This window comes from Podarcis tiliguerta (genome assembly GCF_965153285.1).
Source record: "Podarcis tiliguerta genome assembly, chromosome: 9".
In the NCBI taxonomy this organism is placed as follows: domain Eukaryota; kingdom Metazoa; phylum Chordata; class Lepidosauria; order Squamata; family Lacertidae; genus Podarcis; species Podarcis tiliguerta.
The window spans coordinates 74,257,630-74,280,834 of NC_139542.1; the positions used below are offsets into that span (position 1 = coordinate 74,257,630).

Sequence of the window (23,205 nt, forward strand, 5' to 3'; positions counted from 1 at the left end):
CCAAAAACGCTGCGTACTTGCGTGGCACTGCTTGCAGCGTGCTCAATTGTAGCTGCGTGTCTTCCCCTCCTTCTTCTTGGCTACGAAGAATGCAATGTTCCGCGCAATAGGAGGAACCGAAGGTCAATTGGCGTTGGTACCACGCCAATGCTGGACTGTGCCTGTGCAGCCAACTCATGCCCAAGACTACCGGCGTGCCTGACAGTTTGGTGACGTTGAAGCTGATGACCTCTTGGTGATTTCCAATCCGCATCACCATTGGTTGCGTTTGTTGCACCACTTGCCCCCCTAGCAAGTCCCTGCCATCCACTGTGACAACCTTCAGGGGCAGTGTGGCTGGCAGCATTGGTATATTGTGCTGCTGAATAAAATCCAGTCCTATAAAGTCGGCGTTGCTGCCGGAGTCAATGGTGATCGGCACTTCCAGAGTGCTTCCGTTGGGCAGTTGGAGAGACGCTGTAAGCTGCACCACTGGTTTGGGTGGGAGGGGGTCTGTGGGCTGCAAAATCCCTGGGGATTGTTTCATTGATTTGTCTGGCTGGACCCCAGTACCTCTTCCTCCAGCCAGACTCTGTCGTTTCCCTGCTGCGTTGCTTCTGTCACTGTTGCTGATGCTGCAGTGTGCTTGTGGAGCCTCTGGGGACACTCTTTCGCCATGTGTTGAGCACTGTCGCAGATGTAGCACTTCCTGTTCCCTCTAGGAGGCTTCGTCTTGACTGCTCCCGGCGTCAGGGCTCTGGTAGCTGACTGAGCCCTGGCACCTCCGAGCTCCATCGGTTCCTCTCCCCCTCCCTGCGAGGGCGTGGACTGCGCACGCGCTGCTTCTTTGGGATAGAAGGGAGGTGCTCTGGCTGGTGCCCTTCCCCAACGTCCTTCTTCTCTGTTGCAAGGACGTTCCTCCAGATGCACCCCGATCTCCAGAGCCCTCTGGACCACTTCCTGGGTGCTCCTTGGCCTCTCCCCCCTTCCAATCTCGGCTTTTACTTCTGTATTCAAGCCCTCCCAAAAGAGATCTCTCACTGGCGCAGAAGCTTTGTCCCATCCCAGTGCATGAACCAGTGCGAAGAAACGCGTATGGTACTGACGCACGCTGGCTTTGCCTTGCTTAAGTCCATGTATGTCTCTCCTGGCAATATCAACGTCTATCTTTGATAAAAAACACGAGTCCATAGCTTTAATGAAAGCCTTCGCGTCTTGGAGCGCCGGATCATTGTCCCTCCATAAATTTCTCAGCCACGTTTTGGCTTCACCATGCAAATGGGATAGGATAAACCCCACTTTCTCTCTTTCATCTCTAAAGTCTTTGTCAAGCAGATCCAGCGCAAACAACAGGTCTGCTCTAAAGTTGGGGTACTGCTGTAAACTCCCGTCAAAATGGGATACAAGGCTGCCTCCCCTCTTTCCCAATCCAATGCCCTCTGCTTTGGATCCAGGTGGCCCCTGTTTGGAAATCACGTCCAATCTTACTTGGAGATCCCGGTAGGCGCTACTCATTTCCTCCTCTCTTTTTCTGGATGCAATTACCTCCGTGCTGAGTCGTGTTACAGCTTCTTGCAGGGCGGATATCTGCTCTTCCGTCGTCATCTTGCCTGAGTTCTGTGAGCTCTTGAAGCACCCCTCCTCTGCCCTCGCTGCGTCAACTCACGTGGCGAGGTTCTTGGTGCCAAAACTTTAAGAATGGAGATAGAGCTTACTGTCAGAGCTGGCTCCGGGTCCCAGCTCACCAAGGACCAACGCTAGCCGGTAGTACAGTATCAAAGTCTTTATTGAAGAATAGTCTCCATTTACAAATCTCAGCGTCCCAGCTCTACGTCTGAGCTCTAGACCGGCGAAGCTCTATCTGGATCTCCGCCCCCTGTGCACCAGCTTAAAACTCTAATCTTACTCCACCTCCTCCTTCTCTCTCTCTTCCTCTGGGTCTTACTACCCCCCGGGGTCTCTTCCCTCCTGGACTCTTCTGACGCAGAGCTGGACCCCTCTGACTCCTCCCCCTCTCTTCGGCGTGCTTTAGGACCTGGCTCCCTACCCGGGCTGCCCACCTTGCCGCCCTCCTGTACATTTGAACTTGGCGCGCGCGCGCGTTTAACTTTCCTGATGACCGTTTCCTCGCTCCCTGACGAGGGTGTGGCCACTCCTGCTTCACGCTCTCCCTCTGCCTGCGCGCTCCCTGATCCCGATGCCTTGGACTCCTCCCCCCTACTGCACTCTGGGGGGGAAGCTGGTCCGGATTTCCAGCTGTTACTCTCTGAGTCCCCTCTGGCCCCTTCTTCCCGAGGTGTCCCCCTTGCCCTGACCATGGGGGCCCCTTTCTGTGAATCCTCCGAGTCACTGGAGAGACTCAGAGACCTCGGACTACTGTCGCCGCTGACATTTCCTTCCGACTCCTCCCCCTCGCTCTCCGTTTCTTCCCTCTCCTGTGACTCTGCTCCTGAACCCCTGACAATTCATTTCCTCTTTTCTTTCAAATCATCTTGTAACATGAACCAATTATCAGTGGCATTTTTTATGGCATTATAAAATAGCTGAGGAAACAAAAAAGTTCAAAAAAATGGGGCGAGAAACCTAAGCTATTATTAAACAACGGAAAGCTGAATGGACATTCTAAATCCTACGCAACTGATGCTAATTTGGAGAAACCACTTTAGCATGGAAATAATGGGAGAACAATTATGGAAATTTATTGTCCCTAATTTGGGAGAGGATGTAGCACCTCGGGACTGGCCAAAGTTTTGTGGGCAGTCTGGAAGGACATAACCCTAGCTGTTGCTGAATCATTTATAGCTCCCCCCTCTCAACCTGTAATCCCCCCCATCAGCTCTTTGAGGGGTTGGATTTGGTTCCCATTTCAATCCACTCTCCATCAAGGAGCTGCTTTCAGGTTCCTTATTGAGGGCATTCACAGAGCACTGGCCTCTGTGCGCACTCTCTGTTGGCTCAGAGCCACGGTGACAGTCTTCCACAACCCTGTGCCCTCCAGATGTTTCAGCGTGCAATTCCCATCAGCCCCAAGCAGCATGTCCATGTGGGAGGAGGGTAATGGGAGCCGTGGTCCAAAACATCTGGGCCCCAAGTTGGCAAAGGCTGCAGTGTAGGTCAGTGAGTTTATAAAGAGATGCGCCTCTTTCTAGATATACAGCCTATCAAATTTATCCGATTTCTGCTTTGGCCAGGGGACCCGCCACTCTTCCAATGAACATGAATTATATCTGTAAGATAGGAAAATCAGCCTTGGGTCAATGTTACTTCTATGGCTGAAGGGCAGAGTAGGGAGAAAGCTTGTAAAATTTGCTTCTGCTTTTTCCATCCTTTGCATAGGGACGAGATTTCATTTCATTTATTTTGGAGTTCTTCCTTTTGCCAATTTGATGCCACTTAAAACACAAGGGAACATACGGCAATACGCTAATACCTCACTTTTATAAATAAATGGATGCTTTACTAGGAAAAGTGAGAGACAGAGAAGCTGCCACCAGTACTGTGCAATGTGCAGCTGCAGCAGAGTGTTGAGCATGCACTAGGAAACTTTCTAAGTTCACACAAACTCCTGAAGCCCTTCTGCGTCTACCCCTAGGGAATTCATTGTGTGTCAAGAGTTAGGTATTTCAAGGCAGATGCAGGTGATATACAAAGGGTTTCTTAAAGGGTTCTGCATACCAGTTCACAAGTAAATATATAAATTTAGGTACCTACTGTGTTCCTTTAATTTTGGAGCAACTGAATAACTAACTAACTCTCCTTATCCTTATTAAAAGTTCTACATCCACCTCTAAGCAATGTAGGAAGATCCGGCCCCACCTCGGATCAGTATAAAAAGCCCAGGAGAAAGTAGAGATAAAGTCTTCTATATTAGCTTTCATTCTGTTTCTTTATGTCTCTCCTTGCCCGCCCTCCCTAACTCCCTTTTCTGGTTGCTATGGACACTGATAGCTATAAACATCTTAGGATGCTTGAATATGATGTAACTCAGAATGGTTTGGGATGATTCAGTTTACTCCCTCATTTACTCACATTTGCCTTTCCTCCACTCTTCCTAGGCATGGTCTGTGATTTAAAGCTCCATGTCCGAGGGCCCCTTTTTTGATCCAGAGTTCTCCCTGGGGGAAAACGCTCTTTAAAGTTCTGTCTGCAGCAAACTCAAATTGGCGTTTGCTCCGATTCAACTTTACAGAGCAGATTTTTGTGGGGAAAGCTCAGGCCAAAGACAAAAAACAAAACCACTTTGGCATGGAATATTAAAAGGGTAGCCCTCTGCCTGGCAAGAGCAGAGCAAGAGGTAAGAGGGAATAGGCCTGGAGTTAAGTAGGAGTGCTGAGGGACGTTTAGGATGACAGATGCAAAAGGGCTAGGCTTTATTAGTGTTTATTTCTTTGTGGGGCATATTTTCTGTAATATTTCCATCCAATTCTTTATTTCCTTCATTTGTTTTTATTATTTCTTTACCCACAGTCCTAGCACTGGACATCTGCATTGACCTTCTGGGGATCTATTTGCTTTGTTTTCTATTTCTCTGCTGTTGCTGTGTGGATTGTGCTTCAATAAACTGTTTCAGTTGCAATATTGTGTGTGTTATCTTTTCTACTGATTTAGCTTTACCCACCAGGACGCAATTTCAAAGGCAGAAATTTTACAGCCAGTAGGGGGCGGTAGAGACTGTCTTACGTGAGAGTGCAGTTCAGGGGCACCTGTGAGGTGGGTACTAAATGTGCCCTTGGGTGGGATGGTCATGTTCATTCACTCTCACATGAATGTCCCAATCTGGTCACTTTGTTCCCTATGTGCATGGCCTCACTTTCAAAGACCTACCATGGTGATGAAGGGGAAGGATGTGGCTCTGGGTAGGAGAATATAGCACCTTCATCCTCTGGTGACTTGTGTCATTTGAAAGTCAGATATTGCCCCACTTTTCCTGTGGCATGTAATGGCATCCATTTACTGCGACCCACAGATCTCAAAGTTGGGCCAGGCCTTAGCTGCACAGCTTCACCTTTGCATCCTGTCTGCATTGTTTCTCCTGATTCGGTTTCTGGGTGTGATGCTACAATGAGATACTGAAGCATGACCACATGTGTGCGCATGAACACAAACTTCTTCTCAAATCCCTAGCATGCATAAACCGCAGCATTGGCTCCCCCTTGTTTCCTATTTGTGTATATGAGATGAAGTATGAATATTCATCACATCAATTATACTACATTCAGATTAGATTCCCACCCCCTCTTCAGCTTAATGTAATGAGCAAAAAGGAAAAGGCCAGACTTTCCACAAGAGTACCCCCACAGACAAATGAGAGGGAAGGGTGACCCTATTTTTGCATTCCTGGTCCTCACTCAAGCTCACAAGAGGGATTTGCTAAAAACTAAAGGGGGGGGGGGAGCTTTCCTTTGGGTGCTGGAGTGTCAGAAATGCACCACATTTAAACCTACAACTGTTTTCAGAAACTGCCCTGGGGAATTATACTGATGGGCAGTCCAGAAATACTTTCAACAGCACAAAACCTGGTGTCTTTATTCCTTTTGCTATCTGGGTGTAATGGTAGTGCTGATTCTGTGCCCATGAACAAGAAACTTCTATAGTTCTCTTTGGGTGGAGGTGGCATGCCCTTGCCACCGTATCTCGGCCAGTAATTAGTTGCAAACTAGAGAAAAGCAGAACTATTTGACTAGGTCTTTGTGAAGCTGTCTTGGATCATTTCGAGGGAAGATTTTAGGATCTCTGATCTGCAGCATCTCAGAGATGGATCTGATCTTGTACTTGTCAGTCACCTACAACTTTGGGCTTCTAGAGGGCAGCAGGTAATTGTGACTGATGGTATTTGTTGGACCCTAAGCCTTTAATTAAAAATTAGAGCAGGACGTGCCTGCCTGATATCGTCCTGCATCTGCTTTAGTCCATTCCTATACACCAGGGGTCAGCAAGGTTTATCTTGCCTGGGCCAGATTGGTCTCACAGAGATCCCTCCTTGGGCTGGATTGCGCGCTTGCCTGCAATTTTTGGCGTCTCCATAGACGCGATTTTCAGCACTGCAGAAGCGAGTCTCTGCCACACTGTACCGGTTTAGCAAACAACCTCCGCAGGCCGCTTCCGGCCCATGGGCCTTAGGTTGCCGACCCCTGCTATACAGCAACTTTTGAGTGCTGGAGGGTATTTGTGATTTTGTTCCCAGGAAAATTGCCCTCTCCCCTCCCCGTTACTTAACAGTTGAACTGGGAACGCTCCTGGGCCTAAGAACTGTACCCCTTTGCGGGCAATGCTGCAAGGCCTTCAAGCCAGTGTGAGGGCCGGAGGCAAAGGGAGAAGGGTAGTGTATGTTACGCTTACCTTTGTACAGTAGGCTACATTCCAGCCATGCAAAGTCAGAGGTTTCCACATCTCTCCACAACACACACATCTCTCCATCCAGGCAAGCAAGAGGCATCATCATCATCACAGTTCAAGGACACATTCCAGTCAGGCAGCAGCAGACGAGGGCATTGGGCATGTGGGGTGTTGCCACCACCCTGACCCACATGCTCCGGAAAGCAGCAGCTGGGAAGCCAGCTCCGTGGCATCACTCAAGCCACTCCAGATGAGGCCTGGAGACCACATCCACCCCTGCATGAGGCTCCTCATCCTTGAGTTGAACAAACCTATTCGTTTTACTTGGATTACTACTTTGAAATTAGAGTCTGCCACTTGGACTGCTACTTCCCGAAGACAGTAAGAGGTTAACGTCCACAAATTCATTGTGTGCAGACGTGCAGAACAGCACAAAGCCTCGAGTCTCATGAAGTCGTCTACGCTGAAAAATGTGCCAAACTGACAAGAGTGTGCTTCTAGAAGAAAGAGGCTCAAATATTTGTGGTAGGTTGCCAAGAAGGCCACGGAATACATTCCTTAAAATGAAACTTCACCAACTTTTAGCTGAAGGGTTAGGTTCATCTCACAAGATAATAGTACTGCTCTGATGCACAACAAAGAAACTCGTCTTCACTCAAGATTTAAAAATTCAGCGTATCAGAATATGACAAGCATGTTAGGCTGCTTTTATCTACCGATTAGTGGAATACAGTACAAATTTCATACATTGATAAGAGTTAAGCTTTTTTTCCTAAAAACAGCTATTTTCTTTCCGTTTCTTATGCCATTTCACTTATTGCTGTCTTTTTAAGCTTTCCATTGTATTTTATGTTATCAATAAAATTTGCAATTTTGTGGAAGAAATAATGTTTTATTAAACACCTCCAATGTTTTAACTATTTAGGTAATACACAGGAGAAAAGGATTCTAAAGATTTCCTCAGCACATATTTCCTGCTTGCCCTCTCTCTACACAAACACACACAAACACACTCACATACACACAGAATCAATCAAAGCTTTTGTGAAATATTGCAAGATGTTTCCAATTTTATACACAGTACACATCTCGGGAGATCAAACCCAACTGATGCAAGGCCTAAGGTTATAAACTAATGAACTGGAAATTAGAAAGAAGGGCAGCAATGTTGGAGACTGGATACCTGTCCAAAAGGAAGGTAGGGAAAAATAATTTTGGGTAGATATTTGATTTAGGCATTCATATTTCCATGGGCTTTGTACATTTGATCTGACAAAAAAATAAAAATAAACAAGTTTGTAAATGTCTGTAATATTGTGAAGTTAAATAATTTTGCCCTCAGTAATCATTCAGTACCCACAGAAGAAAAGATTTATAGCAAGAAATAGCAACAAAAGTTAGAGAGAGAAAATTATCTATTAGAGAGACATGCAAACACAACAGCAAAACACACTTGGAGATGTCTACAGCAACCACATCACAAATGGCATTCCTGGGCCTTACCTTTGAAGAAAGGGATGTAATGATGTCTGAATGTAGATGTAAGGCTTGTGTGTTGGGGCAGGGAGATGCAGCTACTGGTACCAAGAGTCTGAGTACCAGCTAGGGGGCAACAGAAAGTTAAATGAAAATAAACTCCTTCATTTGCTTACTGAAAGCTACAAAACACTCACAGCAATGACACCTTTTCAATTTAGGAAAACTGTCATACTAATAATGCAAAGGTCTGTTTGCACTAGGATGGACTGGGATGAGTTGAGGAGGAATAGCAGTGAAGCCAGAAGCGCAACATCTCTTGAGAAGCAGGAAACTCTATTCTAAGACTTGGAAGTAGTGAATTCATTTCAATGAACCGAGAGCGTACCACAGTTCAGACTGTGTTGCAGCAGGAGCTGTGTGAGGAAAATCACCCCTACCCTGCTAAGCCGTTGTTCTGCCTACGTTTGGGAGGGGGTCTGGACAGTCTTGAAGCGGTACTTTGACTCCTCTGCCAAGGCATCACCCATTTCCCAGATGGGCAACTCAGCATCCACACCCAGGTATGTAACTTTGAAACCTATCTATACAGGACACAATTTGTGTTGCTTGTAACACACAGTTTTTTATTTAGGGCTGGGGAAAGGGGGACTGCCCACCTGCCTACAGTCTGGAACCACAGTTGTTATTTCACTTCCAGATAAAAGCAAAACAGTGACTACCGGGGGCTGCTAAATCATCCATGTCTGGAAGCATCTTTAATTTGTCTCAACAGGAGTTTGCTTCCAAGCCTCAGAAGGGAAAATACCATTCTCTTTCCTATAGCAATGGCACAACTGTATTTGGAGTACAGTGGTACCTCAGGTTAAGTACTTAATTCGTTCCGGAGGTCCGTTCTTAACCTGAAACTGTTCTTAACCTGAAGCACCACTTTAGCTAATGGGGCCTCCTGCTGCCACTGCACCGCCGGAGCACGATTTGTGTTCTCATCCTGAAGCAAAGTTCTTAATCTGAAGCACTATTTCTGAGTTAGCGGAGTCTGTAACCTGAAGCGTATGTAACCTGAAGTGTATGTAACCCGAGGTACCACTGTATTAGGTTCATTTCTGGAGACCAGAGTTCAAAAATTATCTTTTCCGGACTGGGTATATTGTAAGAGGGTCTTGGTGGTGCTTACCCAACATATTTTACCTGGTCCTTTCAAGTGACACATCAATATATTTATTATTATTGCTAGAGATGGATTTTTCTTGTCTTCTGGATGACAAATAAATCCTACTGAAAACATTAAGCTTCTCCCGCTTCCCTGAAAGGATAATAGTGCACCTGGAGGTTCTTGTAGTGGAACCCTGAATCAGAGTGTTTAATCCAGTGAGGACTGACTTTGTGTAGGAGGAGGATGTGGAGTGAACATGTTCTTTGGGGAGAGCCGCTACCAAAGGAGGAGGGCTGCTTAATATTCTAGAAGTCTTCTAGAAGACTTCCATAAATCCCTCATTGCTCCCGTGAGTGTGCAGGCCCAATGATGCCATTCTTCAACGGCTGCATGAAGGTTACATCCCATGGATTTTGAAGTGTGTGAGCTTAATGCTCTCAGGATGGCAGTATTTGACAAAATATAAACACCTTGTAATAAATTTTAGAGTGATCCTGAAATTGCAGTTATTTCTGTGCAAGGTACATCTAAAAAGGAAGACTGTCTCCTCTTCCACAGGTCAAAGGCGAGCAGGAAAGCCATGAGAGTCTGTAAAGGAAAGCTGCCCGTCAGTTACCTGGTCGGCTGTAATTCTGAGGAGAGTGAGAGGTTGGGGTGTTGCGGCCGTAGCCAAGTGAGCCAGTAGAACTAGGGCTGGATATCCTGTACTGCTTGAAAGAACGGTCATCTTGGTCACCCTAAGGATGAGAGAGGGAACTCATCAGGGCAGAAAAAACATGAACATTCAAGAAGCTTACAATCAACCACATTTTGCACTCATGCCATCCAAACTACAGGTTTCACAATTATGTTTCTTATTCAGTTCCAAAGACACAAAAGCAACACTAAAACAACAACAAACCACCTAGACTTTATTGTCACACAATCTCTACTACCCTGGTGCCTAGATGAAAAAAATGCAGTAGTTTAAATAAATTCATAGAACATTGTAACTGCACTGATATAAACAGGGATGGCTACACACGGCCTGCGGGATGCATCCAAGAGGTTTTCTATGCTTTCTCATGATCCCCTCATTTTGTGTGTGCTTTTCTTACTTAACAGCTGAGTTTGTGAAGCCCTTTCTATGTCCCTCCTCCCATATTTTATTGTTCTCCCTTATTTATACAAGAAGCAATGTTCAGCAATCTCACCCATCTCCCACAGAAACACCAAACATTAATTACGTTGCATTGCATTGATCTTTTAAGTCCTTTCAATTTCAAGCAAAGGCACCACCCCACAAATCAATGTTGCTTATGTAATAAAACTAGCCTGGAGCTGGTGAAATTCCTAGATGGGAGGTGTGGGTGTGCAACCTGACATGTCACCATAAGCTCCTTAGACGAAATGTGGGATGTGTGTATCTCAGAATAAACCTACGTCCTAGGTCTGCTGCGGCTTTGTGTTGGGAATTTGTGACGATTATAAAACAACCCACTCTATTTTCCTAATGAATGAGGTATGATGGAATGAGATGAAGAGTGTTTTAAGACAAACTTTGTATTTTATAAAAGTGTTATTTCACACACTGACAACTGTTTGAGGTTATTATATGTGGGGGACAAATATACATGGATGACATGAAGATGAAAGATGCTGAAAGACAGAAGAGAATCTACAAAGCAAAAAGAGCTGCCTATATACAGCCACCAATATCATATCACGTGCGTAACAAAAACATGAATTTATTTTGGCTTGGTAACAGATTTTGAAGTGGAATTTAGCAAGGGATACTTCTTAACTATGACATGCATTTATACAATCTTTCACACAAAAATGGCTCAATATTTGCTTAAATATAGCAACACACACATTACCTCCCCGTAACTATGTCTGTCATCTGTCAAATAGCTGATGTATGGAGAATAGGAGATCATATCTGGACGGTCTATGTTATAGATAGCTTTATCCTTAGGAAGAGCAGCCAAATCTCTGTAATCAAGGATTTCAACTCCAAGTTTTGCCTAAGAAATAGAGGGGAAAACAGCTGTGAAGAGGCAGCTTAGAAAACAAGTATCACAACACGTTTGATACTGAGAACGTAAGGAAACTTTTGAGATACTCCAAAGGGGACAATTTCATCTACTTTCTCTTCAGTTGCTATGGTACAACTAAAAAGTTACGCTTGAATTGTTGGTCTCTGTCTTTGAAATGTTTCTATAAAGCCACTGAGGAACAGCATAGAGAGGCATAGTGTGGTGTCACCAGTATACCGATAGCACCCACTTCGTGTTTTTACTTTTCTACTGATTCGGGATAACTATTGGGACACTGAGTCATTGCCTAGAAACTGATGTTGTCTAGATGGGAATAACAAGCAATTATGACAGTCAGAAACTATGATGGTTGGAGACCTGCTTGATTGTATTTCTGTAGACAGACACAGTAATAATATCTGCATATTATTGTTTCTTAATATTTGCTTTCAAAACTAATTCCCTCCTGTCTGCTCTTCATTGCTATCAATGATTTTCTTAGCAATTTCCCCCTGTAATGAATGTACTTACATAAATCACTCGACTTGGGGAACCTGAAGTATTTGAGGCAGGTACTGAAATTATACTCTCAGATGATGTTCTAGTTTCCTGGAACTGAAAACATGTAAGATGAGTATTGTTGAGTAATTATTAAAGGAAAACATAAAATAAAATGTTTTGTACCTCAATTCAAAAAGTAACAGTTTGAAAACCCCTGCCCTGTTGAAAATTATTTATCTGCACAAGCCTAGAATTTGAGTTTAGCATTTCATCCCAGTTCTGAGTTTCAATAAAACTGCAATGTAATGCTAAACTGAAATTTTGTTGTGGGAAATATATGGTCCCCCAATTGTTGTGGGCCCAAACCCCCATTATCCCCAGTCAGCACTGGCCGTGCCAAGGAATGGGGGCAGTTGAGTCCAGCAACATCTAGAGGGCCACAGCTTTCCCACCCCTGGTTTATACATATAGGTAAGGGTGTAAATGACCCCATGGCAGTTAAGTCCAGTCAAAGGCAACTATGGGGTTGCGGCGCTCATCTCGCTTTCAGGCCGAGGGAGTCGGCGTTGGTCCACAGACAGCTTTCCGGGTCATGCGGCCAGCATGACTAAATCACTTCTGGTGCAATGGAACACCATGATGGAAGCCAGAGTACATGGAAACACCTTTTACCTTCCCGCCGCAACAGTACCTATTTATCTACTTGCACTCTGACGTGCTTTCGAACTGCTAGGTTGGCAGGAGCTGGGACAGAGCAACCCCATCGCAAGGATTTGAACCGCTGACCTTCCAATTGGCAACCCCAAGGGGCTCAGTGGTTTAGACCACAGCGCCACCTGCTCCCACTACACACCCACCCTTCCATTTAGATGGAGAACCCTTTTACTGGTTTGTTATTCATGTGCTATTGCTTATCATAATTCCTTAGTTCAGCACTGCTGTAATACATGTTACTGGGCCATTTTGCAAACTCCTCCTTTCCATGCTAGCAGCTTAATTGTACAGATGTTTTCTCCTCCTCCTTTTCTTCATGTGGGTGTGTGATAATTTTGGAAATCATTTGCTGATTTAGGATATTTATCCATTACTGAAAACATGTGATCTTAGCTTTGGAAAATGCAGATTACCGATTTTTCCCAATATTGTGTTCAGTTCTGTCTGCCTGGAAGTGAGGTAACCTGCTGTCCATGCAGAACTGCTTTCCCTCTTACTTGTTGAGGGAACTCTTAACAGAACAATTTAATACTGGCAGCCTGACAGGAGTTAGACCCCCTGGACTCTTGCTTTATCCTGAAAATATTAGGTAAATACTCAATTGCTTCAGAATTGTAAGGTTTTCTTGATAGTGTAAGTGGTTATCATAATAATAACAATAGTATCCCACCCATCTAACTGGGTTGCCCTAGTCACTCTCAGCGGCTTTCAACAAATACAGTGGTACCTCTGGATGCGAACAGGATCCGTTCTGGAGCCCTGTTCACATCCTGAAGCGAACACAACCTGCATCTGCGCGTGTCGCGATTCGCGGCTTCCGTGCATGCGCATGACTTCATTTTGAGTGTCTGCGCATGCGCGAGCGGCGAAACCCGGAAGTAATGCATTACTTGCAGAGCGCAACCTGAAAATGCTCAACCCAAAGCTACTTCAACCCGAGGTATGACTGTATAGAAGCATAATAAAACATTCAACATTAAAAACTTCATGATACAGGGCTGCCTTCAGATGTCTTCTAAATGATGTCTATTTACTCATTTCCTTGACATCTAATGGGAGGGCATTCCACAGTGTGGGTGCCACCACCGGGAAGGCCCTCGGAGCTAGACCTCAGTGTCCAGGCGACGGAGGTGGAGATGCTGCTCCAGATATACAAGTATTTTATTTCTAAAACATTTCAAAAATTATTTCCCTCACCATTCTGAAATATTTAATAAATGATCTCTTTCTAATGGAAAACTTAACAGGAAAAAACCCTCAACTGCACCCCCCTGCATTTCCCCCTAAAATTCACAGGTTGATTTCTGACATACAGAATTGCAGAGGCTAAAGAATTCTAATAGCCTGGTTCTTTATGACAATCAATGGAGCACATTTGAACTGGGAAGCGTTTTACCTTGGCTTTTTCTTCAGCTTTGGCTGCCTGTCTGCAGGCGGGATGCCAGATGGAAGCCCCTGAAAATAAAGAGTCAGCACTCTAGTTAATTCTTGATATTTCTAACAGTTTCCCCCGAAATGCTCTATTTACTGGTGAGAGAGAGAGAGAAAGGGCTCATTCACACTTCTGTTTGTTCCATGGTTTTTTTTCCATTTGTCCCATGGTTTAAAGTCACAAGTCCAGGAGGTTTTGTTCCCTTGCTTTCCCAATGAAAACCCGCTGAATTGCAACAAATGTCAACCCACAGAAAACCTGATTGATGTTTGTTCCGATTCAGCAGTAAACAAGGTTTTTTTTCCAGGGAAAGCAGTGGGTCAAAAGAAAATCCTCTTGGACTGTGTCTAGACACCACGGGATAAATGCATGTCTAGATGAGTCCAGATTGAGAGAAAGAGATTGTGCAAAGCCATGCTTTATATGTGAAGTGCTTCAGTTTAGAGGAGGTATGGTAAAAAACATATGTGGTATGTTCAAGACACAATGCTTTAAAAATGGCTAGAATCAAGATCAGATTAAGCAGTATACTAAATTAGATGCAGAATTAGTGGTGACTCCTCCTACTCTAGTTGAATTCTTTAAGCAATTCCAAGTGTAGACGACGTAGCTATCATTTTACACTACCCATAGCTCAATACATAAACGGGTGTACAGACATCACAAAGCTACAGATAAGCAACCATATTTTCAACTGCAAACATTTCTTTAAAAATGCTGCATCTTGGAAATTTACATCTCCTCTAAACTAAGACCACAGTGCTCTGCCTATCATAGCAAATCCACAACAATGCTAGCTGTTTCTCTATGAATAAAGCTCAGCAGTGCCAGGAATTCCAATCTGCTTTTCCTTTACCTTGAAGATACATCTCTTCTCCTTCTGCAAACATCTGGTTGCACTTGATACACAGTGCACAAGTTGGGTGATAGTGTTTTTCTCCAGCCTGTTGGGAGACAAAAGAGAATAAAGATGAAGGTGTTTGCAATTACTACATCCAGATCACTCTGTAGTTGAGACGAGGCTAAAGGAGGGGGTGCTTTCACTTCAACCTATGAAACTGAAAGAATATGTCCATGTGTAATCCCCAGTGAAGCATGCAAGTCATTTATTTTATTTTATTTTTATTTTATTTTATTTTATTTTTTTAGAAGAAGAGTTTGGATCTGATATCCCACTTTATCACTACCCTAAGGAGTCTCAAAGCGGCTAACATTCTCCTTTCCCTTCCTCCCCCACAACAAACACTCTGTGAGGTGAGTGAGGCTGAGAGACTTCAAAGAAGTGTGACTGGCCCAAGGTCACCCAGCAGATGCATGTGGAGGAGCGGAGACACGAACCCGGTTCCCCAGATTACAAGTCCACTGCTCTTAACCACTACACCACACTGGCTCTCTCAGGCAAGTCATTTTAAAGTAGGCATTTGAGCAAGTTGATGCTTGAGGGGTAAGGAAATACCACTTTCCGGAAAGCGAGTGTCAAAGACTGACAAAATACCAGTGTTTCAGTTCTTGTAACTCAAGCTTCCTCAACCTCGGCCCTCCAGATGTTTTGAGACTACAATTCCCATCATCCCTGACCACTGGTCCTGCTAGCTAGGGATCATGGGAGTTGTCGGCCAAAAACATCTGGAGGGCTGAGGTTGAGGAAGCCTGTTGTAACTCATGAATCAAAGGTTAGTTCTCAGGGAGTTTCTTCTTAGGACACAGACATTAAGGGCAGAGAGTTGCCTTACCTCCAGAACTCTTCCTGTGATGTACTTTTCACAATTGTCACATCTTATTCCAAATTTAGCATGATAGTCCATTTCACAATATGGAACACCATCTCTAGAAGAAAGACGATATTCATGGATCATTTCAACTACAAATGTCAAAACTGATGATTTAGTTGGAACATTTTATAATTGTATATATAGGGAGTCCTAGCAGTTCCCTAGGTGCGGCTCAGTTGAGAAGAAGCAAAGTTATGTGTCCCAGGTTGATTTAATAACACCATGCCATGAAATAAACTGCCCAACTTTTCTGCGGCACATTATTATGCATAATGAATCAATTAATCTACTGGCGATTAACTGTTCAGCTGTGAGGGTTGTAAAGTAACCTTTTACCGTATACTTCAAATGCATTAATGCACTGCACTGGCTCAATACTTTGGGTGGTATCCAATGCTAATTATTCACAGATTAGACCCATTCAAGTTAATGGACAGGAGTATAAGATATCACCCACATTTCCTTTGCCCCATGATTTCTTTCTTCTTCTTCCTCTTCTTCTTCTTCTTCTTCTTCTTCTTCTTCTTCTTCTTCTTCTTCTTCTTCTTCTTTTGTCCTGTCACTTCCCCTGGGAAAACCTGCTGTTTACAACTGAATCATGACAAAGCTCCAGACTTTTTTGCAGATTATTGTTAGCTGTGATTTAGCAGTAAACAGCAGGTTTCCCGGGGGAAGCAATGGGACAAAACTAAAATCTTTCAGACCCATTGCTAGATTTCTAGAAGTGTAGATGAGCCCTAACTTAGGTTTCTTAAATTCAATGGGTGAGTAAGACTTAGTTGAATACAACCGTAAGCAATGCAACCCCTAGTTTGTGACACTGCTGCTTATAGCATCCTAGTCTTTTTGAAGAAAGCTGTAGTCATTTTATCTCCTGCCTCCTAGGCCAGACCATCTTAATGTGTTTCTCACGCAGTTACAAAGACCAATGATCACAACTTCACCAGGTAATGAAAGTGACAAATAAGGAAAAAGCTGCTGTGTCAGCAACAGGGCTAAAAGCTGAGCCCTACTCAAGTCAATACATAAATGCCCTACATGCAAGAAATACATGATCTAGGGCAGGTATAGGCAAACTTGGTCCTCCAGATGTTTTGGGACTACAACTCCCATCACCCCTAGCTAACAGGACCAGTGGTCAGGGATGATGGGAGTTGTAGTCCCCAAACATCTAGAGGGCTGAGTTTGCCTATGCCTGATCTAGGGCAAGTGAGACTCCACCGGAATCCCGAGTCTGAATTCATTTTCCAGCTGCTGGATGGAATACATGGCAAAGGTGGTAGCAATTCTATGTATTGCTGCCATTTTACCCTCCCATTCTAAATGCCACATTTGTAAAAGGGCACTGATCAACTGGAAGATGTCTAGGGGAGAGTAACCAAGAAGATGAGGGGTCTATGATGAATGATTAGAGTTGGATGTGTTTAGCTTGGAGAAGGAAATATTAAGGAGAAAGATGAGAGCTGTCTTCAGATATCTGAAGGGCTGTCATTCAGAAAATAGGGTAAGTCTGTTCTGTTGTTCCTGATGGCAGGACTAGACCTAATGAGTGGAAATTGTGGGGAAGAAACTGCTTGGGAGATGGTGACCTCTCCTCTGTTGGAGGTGCTTAAGCAGAGGCTGGTCAGCCACCGGTCAAGTAACCTGTAGTTGGGTCCTGCATTGTACGTCCTGCATTGACTAAGGGGTTGGTACATGCCTGACAAGGTCCCTTCCAATTCTGCAATTGTCAGGTTGGTGCTGATCACTTAGCTAGAAAAAGGTGTACTCAGACAGGATTGGATGCCTCGTTCTGTCAGGTCTTGATGATACAAACTAGGTCAACCTCTTCATCCAGGACCATGTCCTGGATTAAAGCTGTTTTATTAATAACTGGCCTGGCATTTAGCAGCAGCAGCAGCTGTAGGTAGGGTGGGTGGGGAGTTAACCTGGCATTGAGAGATTCTGGAGCTAGCTTCCCCATTCAGTTGTGAGTAGGAAGCCAGCAGGAAGGATGTGTGCACTGTGAAAGCCATGTAAGGCTCTGCAATAGGGTAAAAACATTCAAATAGTCACAAAATTATGGGAAGTCCAAGGCATGTTATTAAGAAATGACAGAGGAAATCAGGCAGGCGTGCCATGAGACTTAGTGTGTCCTTTGTTCACTAGGCCTGCCTAGTGAAAAGCATTTGACATTCCACAGAGTCACACATCACAACATGCCAACAAAACACATTTTGACAATATAGCACTGAAAAGTGTCTTAAGAGAAGATGGATCCACTCTATCCAACATACTTGCTGATATATTCAGCATTCAGAAGTTTGCCACATATCTTGCACTTAAAACAGGACAAGTGCCAGTGTTTGTCCAAAGCGACCAAAGACTGTCCATTTTTTATTTCAGAGCCACAATTCCCACAATCTGTAAAAAAAAGAAGAAGGCACAAATGACTTTGAAATGTAAGCAATATATTTTATGAGTCATTTAAGAGGCTGTAGAAAAACAAATGCATCCCCTGGGCTTTGGGCATGTACTCAGGATACACAGCCATGGCCAGGATTCAGAATAATGATAAATACTGGGGCATTTGGGAAATTTCAGGAAAAATATACAAACATGTTATATCTCTAAATTCTGCCCCCATTCAAATTGAGAGTTGTATTTTGTTCGTAGGATGAAAGCATTTTGTCTAGTTTTACTATTTGGGCATTTCTTTGCCAGAGAGAAATGAAGACGTGACTTCATTGATTCTTTCCATCTTTCTAATGCTTCTATTTAACAGCCTGGATTTGGGAGACAGGGATTTGTGCTGTGTCTTTTGCAGATTTATTTCTAACACATTCACTCACGTGCTCAGCCCAGCTAAAACCAACAGAGGCCTGCACTTGCTTTGCCACCCACTTCTTGCTTGCGTCAGCAGCTTGCCTGCCTTGAGCAAATATGGATTGCATTATCTAATTTATGTTTGGCATTTTAAAATTAATTTTCAATACAAATAATAAAACACCGGATTAAAAAAAAGCTATGCAAAGAACTGCAACATCCTGAAATTTCCAAAACACATTAAAAACAAGTTAATTTTTCAACAAATTTATCCATATGTATCCATAAAGAGATTTTTTTAAAGAAAAAAGCCTATTTTGCCTACCTTCTACATTTATTCTAAACTAATCGGAGAATAGTGAAGCTGCAGCTGGAGCATTGGGGACACAATGCAAAGTTTTTGCAGCTGTCAAAAAACGGCTGCTATTTCAACATCATATTGAAAGTAATGTTACCTTTGTGGGTTCAAAAGGTATAAAATGCCCATCATTCATGAATTAAACTAAAGTGCTCTCTTCAAAATCCTGCATGACAAGGCAGAACCAAATATGCGCTAACATCTCCAGCATATATCCCAGAAAGACAGATAAATACAATGAAATCTATGATGAAGCCAGGTACCCCTATATTTCAAAAACTTATACTATAATGCTGATGCAGCCAGTCTTGTTAATGTGTTAATACAGATCCAAGGCCATTCTTGATTCAATGTGTTGTGCCTTTTTTGAAATATAAAACACACACAACTGAGGGGGTGTGTGTAGCAGATTGTTGGGCTTAAGACTCAAGTCACTCCTTAGTGGCAGAACTTGACATGGGCCGTGCCATTATCTCTCAGCTAAAGGTTGCTGTGTTGAGGGAGAAAGAGGGGGGGGGGTTGAGGGGAGAACCACATTTGCCCCCCTAAGCTCTTTGGAGGAAAAGTAGGGGAAGAAAAGTAATAAATAAATGAACAGTTTAGATAAAAGATGAAAGTTCTGAGACTCTCAGTTTCATTTTACCATTGATTTTTTGTTTAAACAAATAACGCTGACATCAATATTCACAAATATTCAAACTTTAACAGAAATTCACATTTTGCCACAGAAGATTTATTAACTTTATCCGTTAAGGTTTGAGACATCTCTTGATTGCTTTGATCTTGGCATCTCATGCATGAAACCATATAGATTGCAAAACAGTGTTGCATGGCATCAAAAGCTATCAGATATCATTGCATGTCAATGGTTAAATCCTGTCAAAAGCTAAATATTCCAGCTGTCACATATTATCAAATACTAGCTACCAAATACAGTGGTGCCCCACAAGACGAATGCCTCGCAAGACGGAAAACCCGCTAGACGAAAGGGTTTTCCGTTTTTCAATGCGCTTCGCAAGACGAATTTCCCTATGGGCTTGCTTTGCAAGACGAAGATGTCTTGCGAGTCTTGAGATTTTTTTTTGCTCCCCACCCCCTTTTTCTAAGCTGCTAAACCGCTAATAGCCTTTTAGCAGCTAATCCGCTAAGCCTTTAATAGCCGCTAATAGCCGCTAAACCGCTAATAGCGCTAATCCGCTAAGCCGCTAATAGGGTTGCTTCGCAAGATGAAAAAACCGCTAGACGAAGAGACTCGCAGAACAAATTAATTTCGTCTTGCGAGGCACCACTGTATTAACTACTGAAATCAAAGCACTGGATATGAAATAGAGAAGTCAAATATTTGATGAATAGTCAGTTAATATTAAAATATTCAGAGCACATTCATGGAACTATTTAACATGAAACTGGAGACTGAAGAAATGAATGTTAGCAAAATTTGGGGGGAAACCATTTTTCAAAAGCTCAGTCATATAATTTTTTTAATCTGCTCTTACTTCGGAGGACTGGAAAATTGCTGTTGCTTCCAGCAGGTGGCAGAGAGCATTTCTGACAGATACAGTCTTTGCCATTGAAAGTTACGCGGTCCCCAGGAGGAAAAGGTTGCCTGCAGCAAAAGAAATCAAATGCATTAGAAAATGAAGAACCTTGCAATGTTTCAACTGCATTTCTATTTTTATAAAAGGGACTCCTTTACTTAGTTTCAGCTCTTTTATCATTCATTTCCAGCTGGCAAATCTGACCAGTGACTTGAAAGCTCAGCATTTAAGAGGCGCCATTGAAGAAGAATGCTTACTTCCCCTTGGGAAAGAACTGAGGTACCATAGCAGCTTAAAAAATATTCTTCTCAAAATATTCTTCTCAAAATACACATCAACCTTTTGCAGAGCTTTTTTCTGAAACAAGAAATTGACTGATAACAGAACGTACAAACCAAGGCATACTGGGTTGAACCTATTTAGAACTGGCTGCATGAGCCATATCCCAGCAAAATATACAAGAGCCACATTGCAGTTCAGCCTCTGTTGCCAATGCATCTCCACCCTAGGAAAGACTCCCTCCACAGATGCTCCTACCTCACTCTCCATCCTGCAATGGAAGGATTCTGTTTGTTCCTTCTCCCTCATCTAAGGGCCCATCCACATCTGCATTTGACACATGATTTCTAGTATTATGCATCAGGGGTCTGAGAGGGTCCCCCCCCCTTGGAGTCCCACCACTTTCCCCAGGAAAACTGCTGCTTATTGCTGAACTGGAACAGACATCTAACTGTGGAAAACCAAAATGAAAAATTGTTCCGCATCTGAACTGGTCCTAAAATAGCTCCTGATGTGTTTTCCTGGGAACTGTGTTGGGGGAAGTAATGACTCATTTTCTATACATCAAAATGATTGTTTTTGGATTCTATGGTTTTTCGATCATGTGATTTTCTGATTATCTGGTCTTCCAATTCTCTGACTCCACAGGTGGGTGGAGCTGGAGACAATACGAAAAGTTGACTACTGATTATAGGAAGAATGAATGGGAAAACACAGGGTTTAAGGGGTCTTTCACCAAGCAAAATATGAGGCAAAGACAAGTGGGAACACCCAGCTCCAAGCCAAACTAAAAATGTGGCAAAGAGGTACAGACTTAAGGGGAAGTGTGGCTCTCTCTGCTCTTTTCACAGCTCAGTCCATCATCTAATTGTTCTTCCACAGACATACTTAAGTATCCATTGTGTATTCTACAATATTCACTTTCTAGAAGTGACCAGCAGCTTCATAGAACTCAAAAACCAAGTTTTATCCCTCTCAGTATAACAGCAGGGTGATCAAGAATGGTGAAAGGATCCTATAGAAATCTCATTGCCACAGGCAGAAAAAAAATGTGGCTTTTAGTCAGAGGGAGCCTAACCATGTCGGAAAAGTAATGTGGGCAATCAAATAATGCACACAGAAACTCTGATTCCAATATCTGACTAAAACCAGTGGGGATGGAATATTAACCAAAACATTAATTCATGGCAGCCATCTTGGATTCCAATGACAAAGCCAACTCTGAATGAACCAAGCAGACAAATCATGTTTCCAACACCATAGTCCCATTTGATACAATTGCTAGATAGCTAGATAGTCTCCTGTGTCTCAGATTATCTCAATGTGAAAACTTTGAATGGAGATTGCTCATCCAAGATTTCCCCTCAAGAAAGCATTGTATTGCGAGCGTTGAGACCAATGAAGCACAGAAAGATAAATTATGTTTCTTTAAGGAGGCTCACGGCCAACAGACAAAGTATCTTTGGTACCCCAATAAAGCCATTTAAAATAGTGTGGTGTTGTGGTTAGTGCCAAGACTAAACCTGGATTTAAATCTGGGAGAGGAGGCTTTAAATCCCCACCTGGCCATGAAGCTCACGGAGTGACCTTGGGCTGCTCACTGCCTCTCAGCTTAATTTACCTCACAGGGCTGTTGTGGGGATTAAAGGAGAAGGTGAGACCTATTTATTCCACCTTAAGCTACTTGAAGAAATGGTTGGCTATAAAGACAGTAAATACATAAAAAGTGGTGAAAACCTATGCACATTTCACAAGTGCATGAGTGAGCGTCATGATCCCTGAAGATACAGTATGGAGGCAGGCATGAGCAGAAACTTCCTGCGTCGTCTGAGGCCGTCACTCGACATACAGTGGTACCTTGTGGTTTACAACAATAATCTGTTCCAGAGGTCCGGTTGTAAACCAAAACAGGTTGTAACCCAAGGCACGCTTTCACCAATGGGGCCTCCCCCCCCCCCAAATGGGTTGTAATCCAAAAAAGGGACACACACTTCCAGGTTTGACGTGGTTGTAATCCAAAGCGGTTGCAAACCAAAGTACCACTGTATCTCCATCACTGCCCATGACACCTGCAATATCTCCAGAGACCTTAATGGACATATGGAGATGACTCCTGGGCAGGGAAGCCACACTAGCAGCAGCTTCTTCTTCTTCTTCTTCCCAACAGAATATTAAAAACGTAATAAAACATCTAACATTAAAAACCTCCCTAAACAGGGCTGCTGTCAGATGTCTTCTAAAAGTCAGATAATTGCTTATTTCCTTGACATCTGATAGGAGAGTGTTCCACAGGGCGGGCACCACCACCGAGAAGGCCCTCTGCCTGGTTCCCTGTAACTTGGCTTCTCGCAGGGAGGGAACCGCCAAAAGGCCCTCGGATCTGGACCTCAGTGTCTGGGTTGAACGATGGGAGTGGGGACGCTCCTTCAGGTATACTGGGCCAAGGCCGTTTAGGGCTTTGAAGGTCAGCACCAACACTTTGAATTGTGCTCAGAAACGTACTGGGAGCCAATGTAGGACTTTCAGGACCGGTGTTATACGGTCTTGGTTAATAATAATAATAATAATAATAATAATAATAATAATAATAATGGCCCCTAAGCACACACCGCAAGGCCTGCAGTGTCAAGGAAGCCTCCAGAGATCCTAGGACCCACTGGAGAATGGCAGGTTCTTAGTGGGGCCAAGGGCACCTGGAACAGTTCCTGGAGTAAAAAGTCCAATAGCTGTCAGAAGAGGAAATCTGGTGAACAGAAGCATTCCTGGAATTGAACTAGGTCAATTCTCACCATCTCATTTTTTAAAAATAAAGGTAAGACGTTAAAGCTTCAGAGAAGTAAA

General features: G+C 43.6%; 2 protein-coding genes across 17 annotated transcripts in view; one reads left to right on the forward strand and one right to left on the reverse strand.

The window, feature by feature from the left end:
- The window catches only part of SH3TC1 (SH3 domain and tetratricopeptide repeats 1), a 120,497-nt gene that overhangs the window by 37,043 nt on the left and 60,249 nt on the right, over positions 1-23,205 (forward strand). The gene's annotated exons all lie outside the window — the stretch shown is intronic.
- Positions 1-23,205, reverse strand: part of ABLIM2 (actin binding LIM protein family member 2) — a 66,738-nt gene that overhangs the window by 31,852 nt on the left and 11,681 nt on the right. For 8 of the 16 annotated variants that reach the window (XR_014501968.1, XR_014501977.1, XR_014501978.1 and 5 more), the window contains exons 4-12: positions 20,044-20,153; positions 17,661-17,787; positions 15,346-15,439; positions 14,469-14,556; positions 13,577-13,635; positions 11,497-11,580; positions 10,807-10,953; positions 9,564-9,684; positions 7,819-7,917 (exon numbers count right to left, since the gene is read on the reverse strand). Coding sequence is in view for 2 of the 16 variants with exons in the window: in XM_083399020.1 (XP_083255146.1) it covers positions 7,819-7,917; positions 9,564-9,684; positions 10,807-10,953; positions 11,497-11,580; positions 13,577-13,635; positions 14,469-14,556; positions 15,346-15,439; positions 17,661-17,787; positions 20,044-20,153 (929 nt within the window). In the remaining 14 variants the exon portion in view is untranslated. The remainder of the gene's footprint in view (positions 1-7,818; positions 7,918-9,563; positions 9,685-10,806; positions 10,954-11,496; positions 11,581-13,576; positions 13,636-14,468; positions 14,557-15,345; positions 15,440-17,660; positions 17,788-20,043; positions 20,154-23,205) is intronic. The other 8 variants (XR_014501969.1, XR_014501970.1, XR_014501971.1 and 5 more) reach the window with 1 other exon arrangement.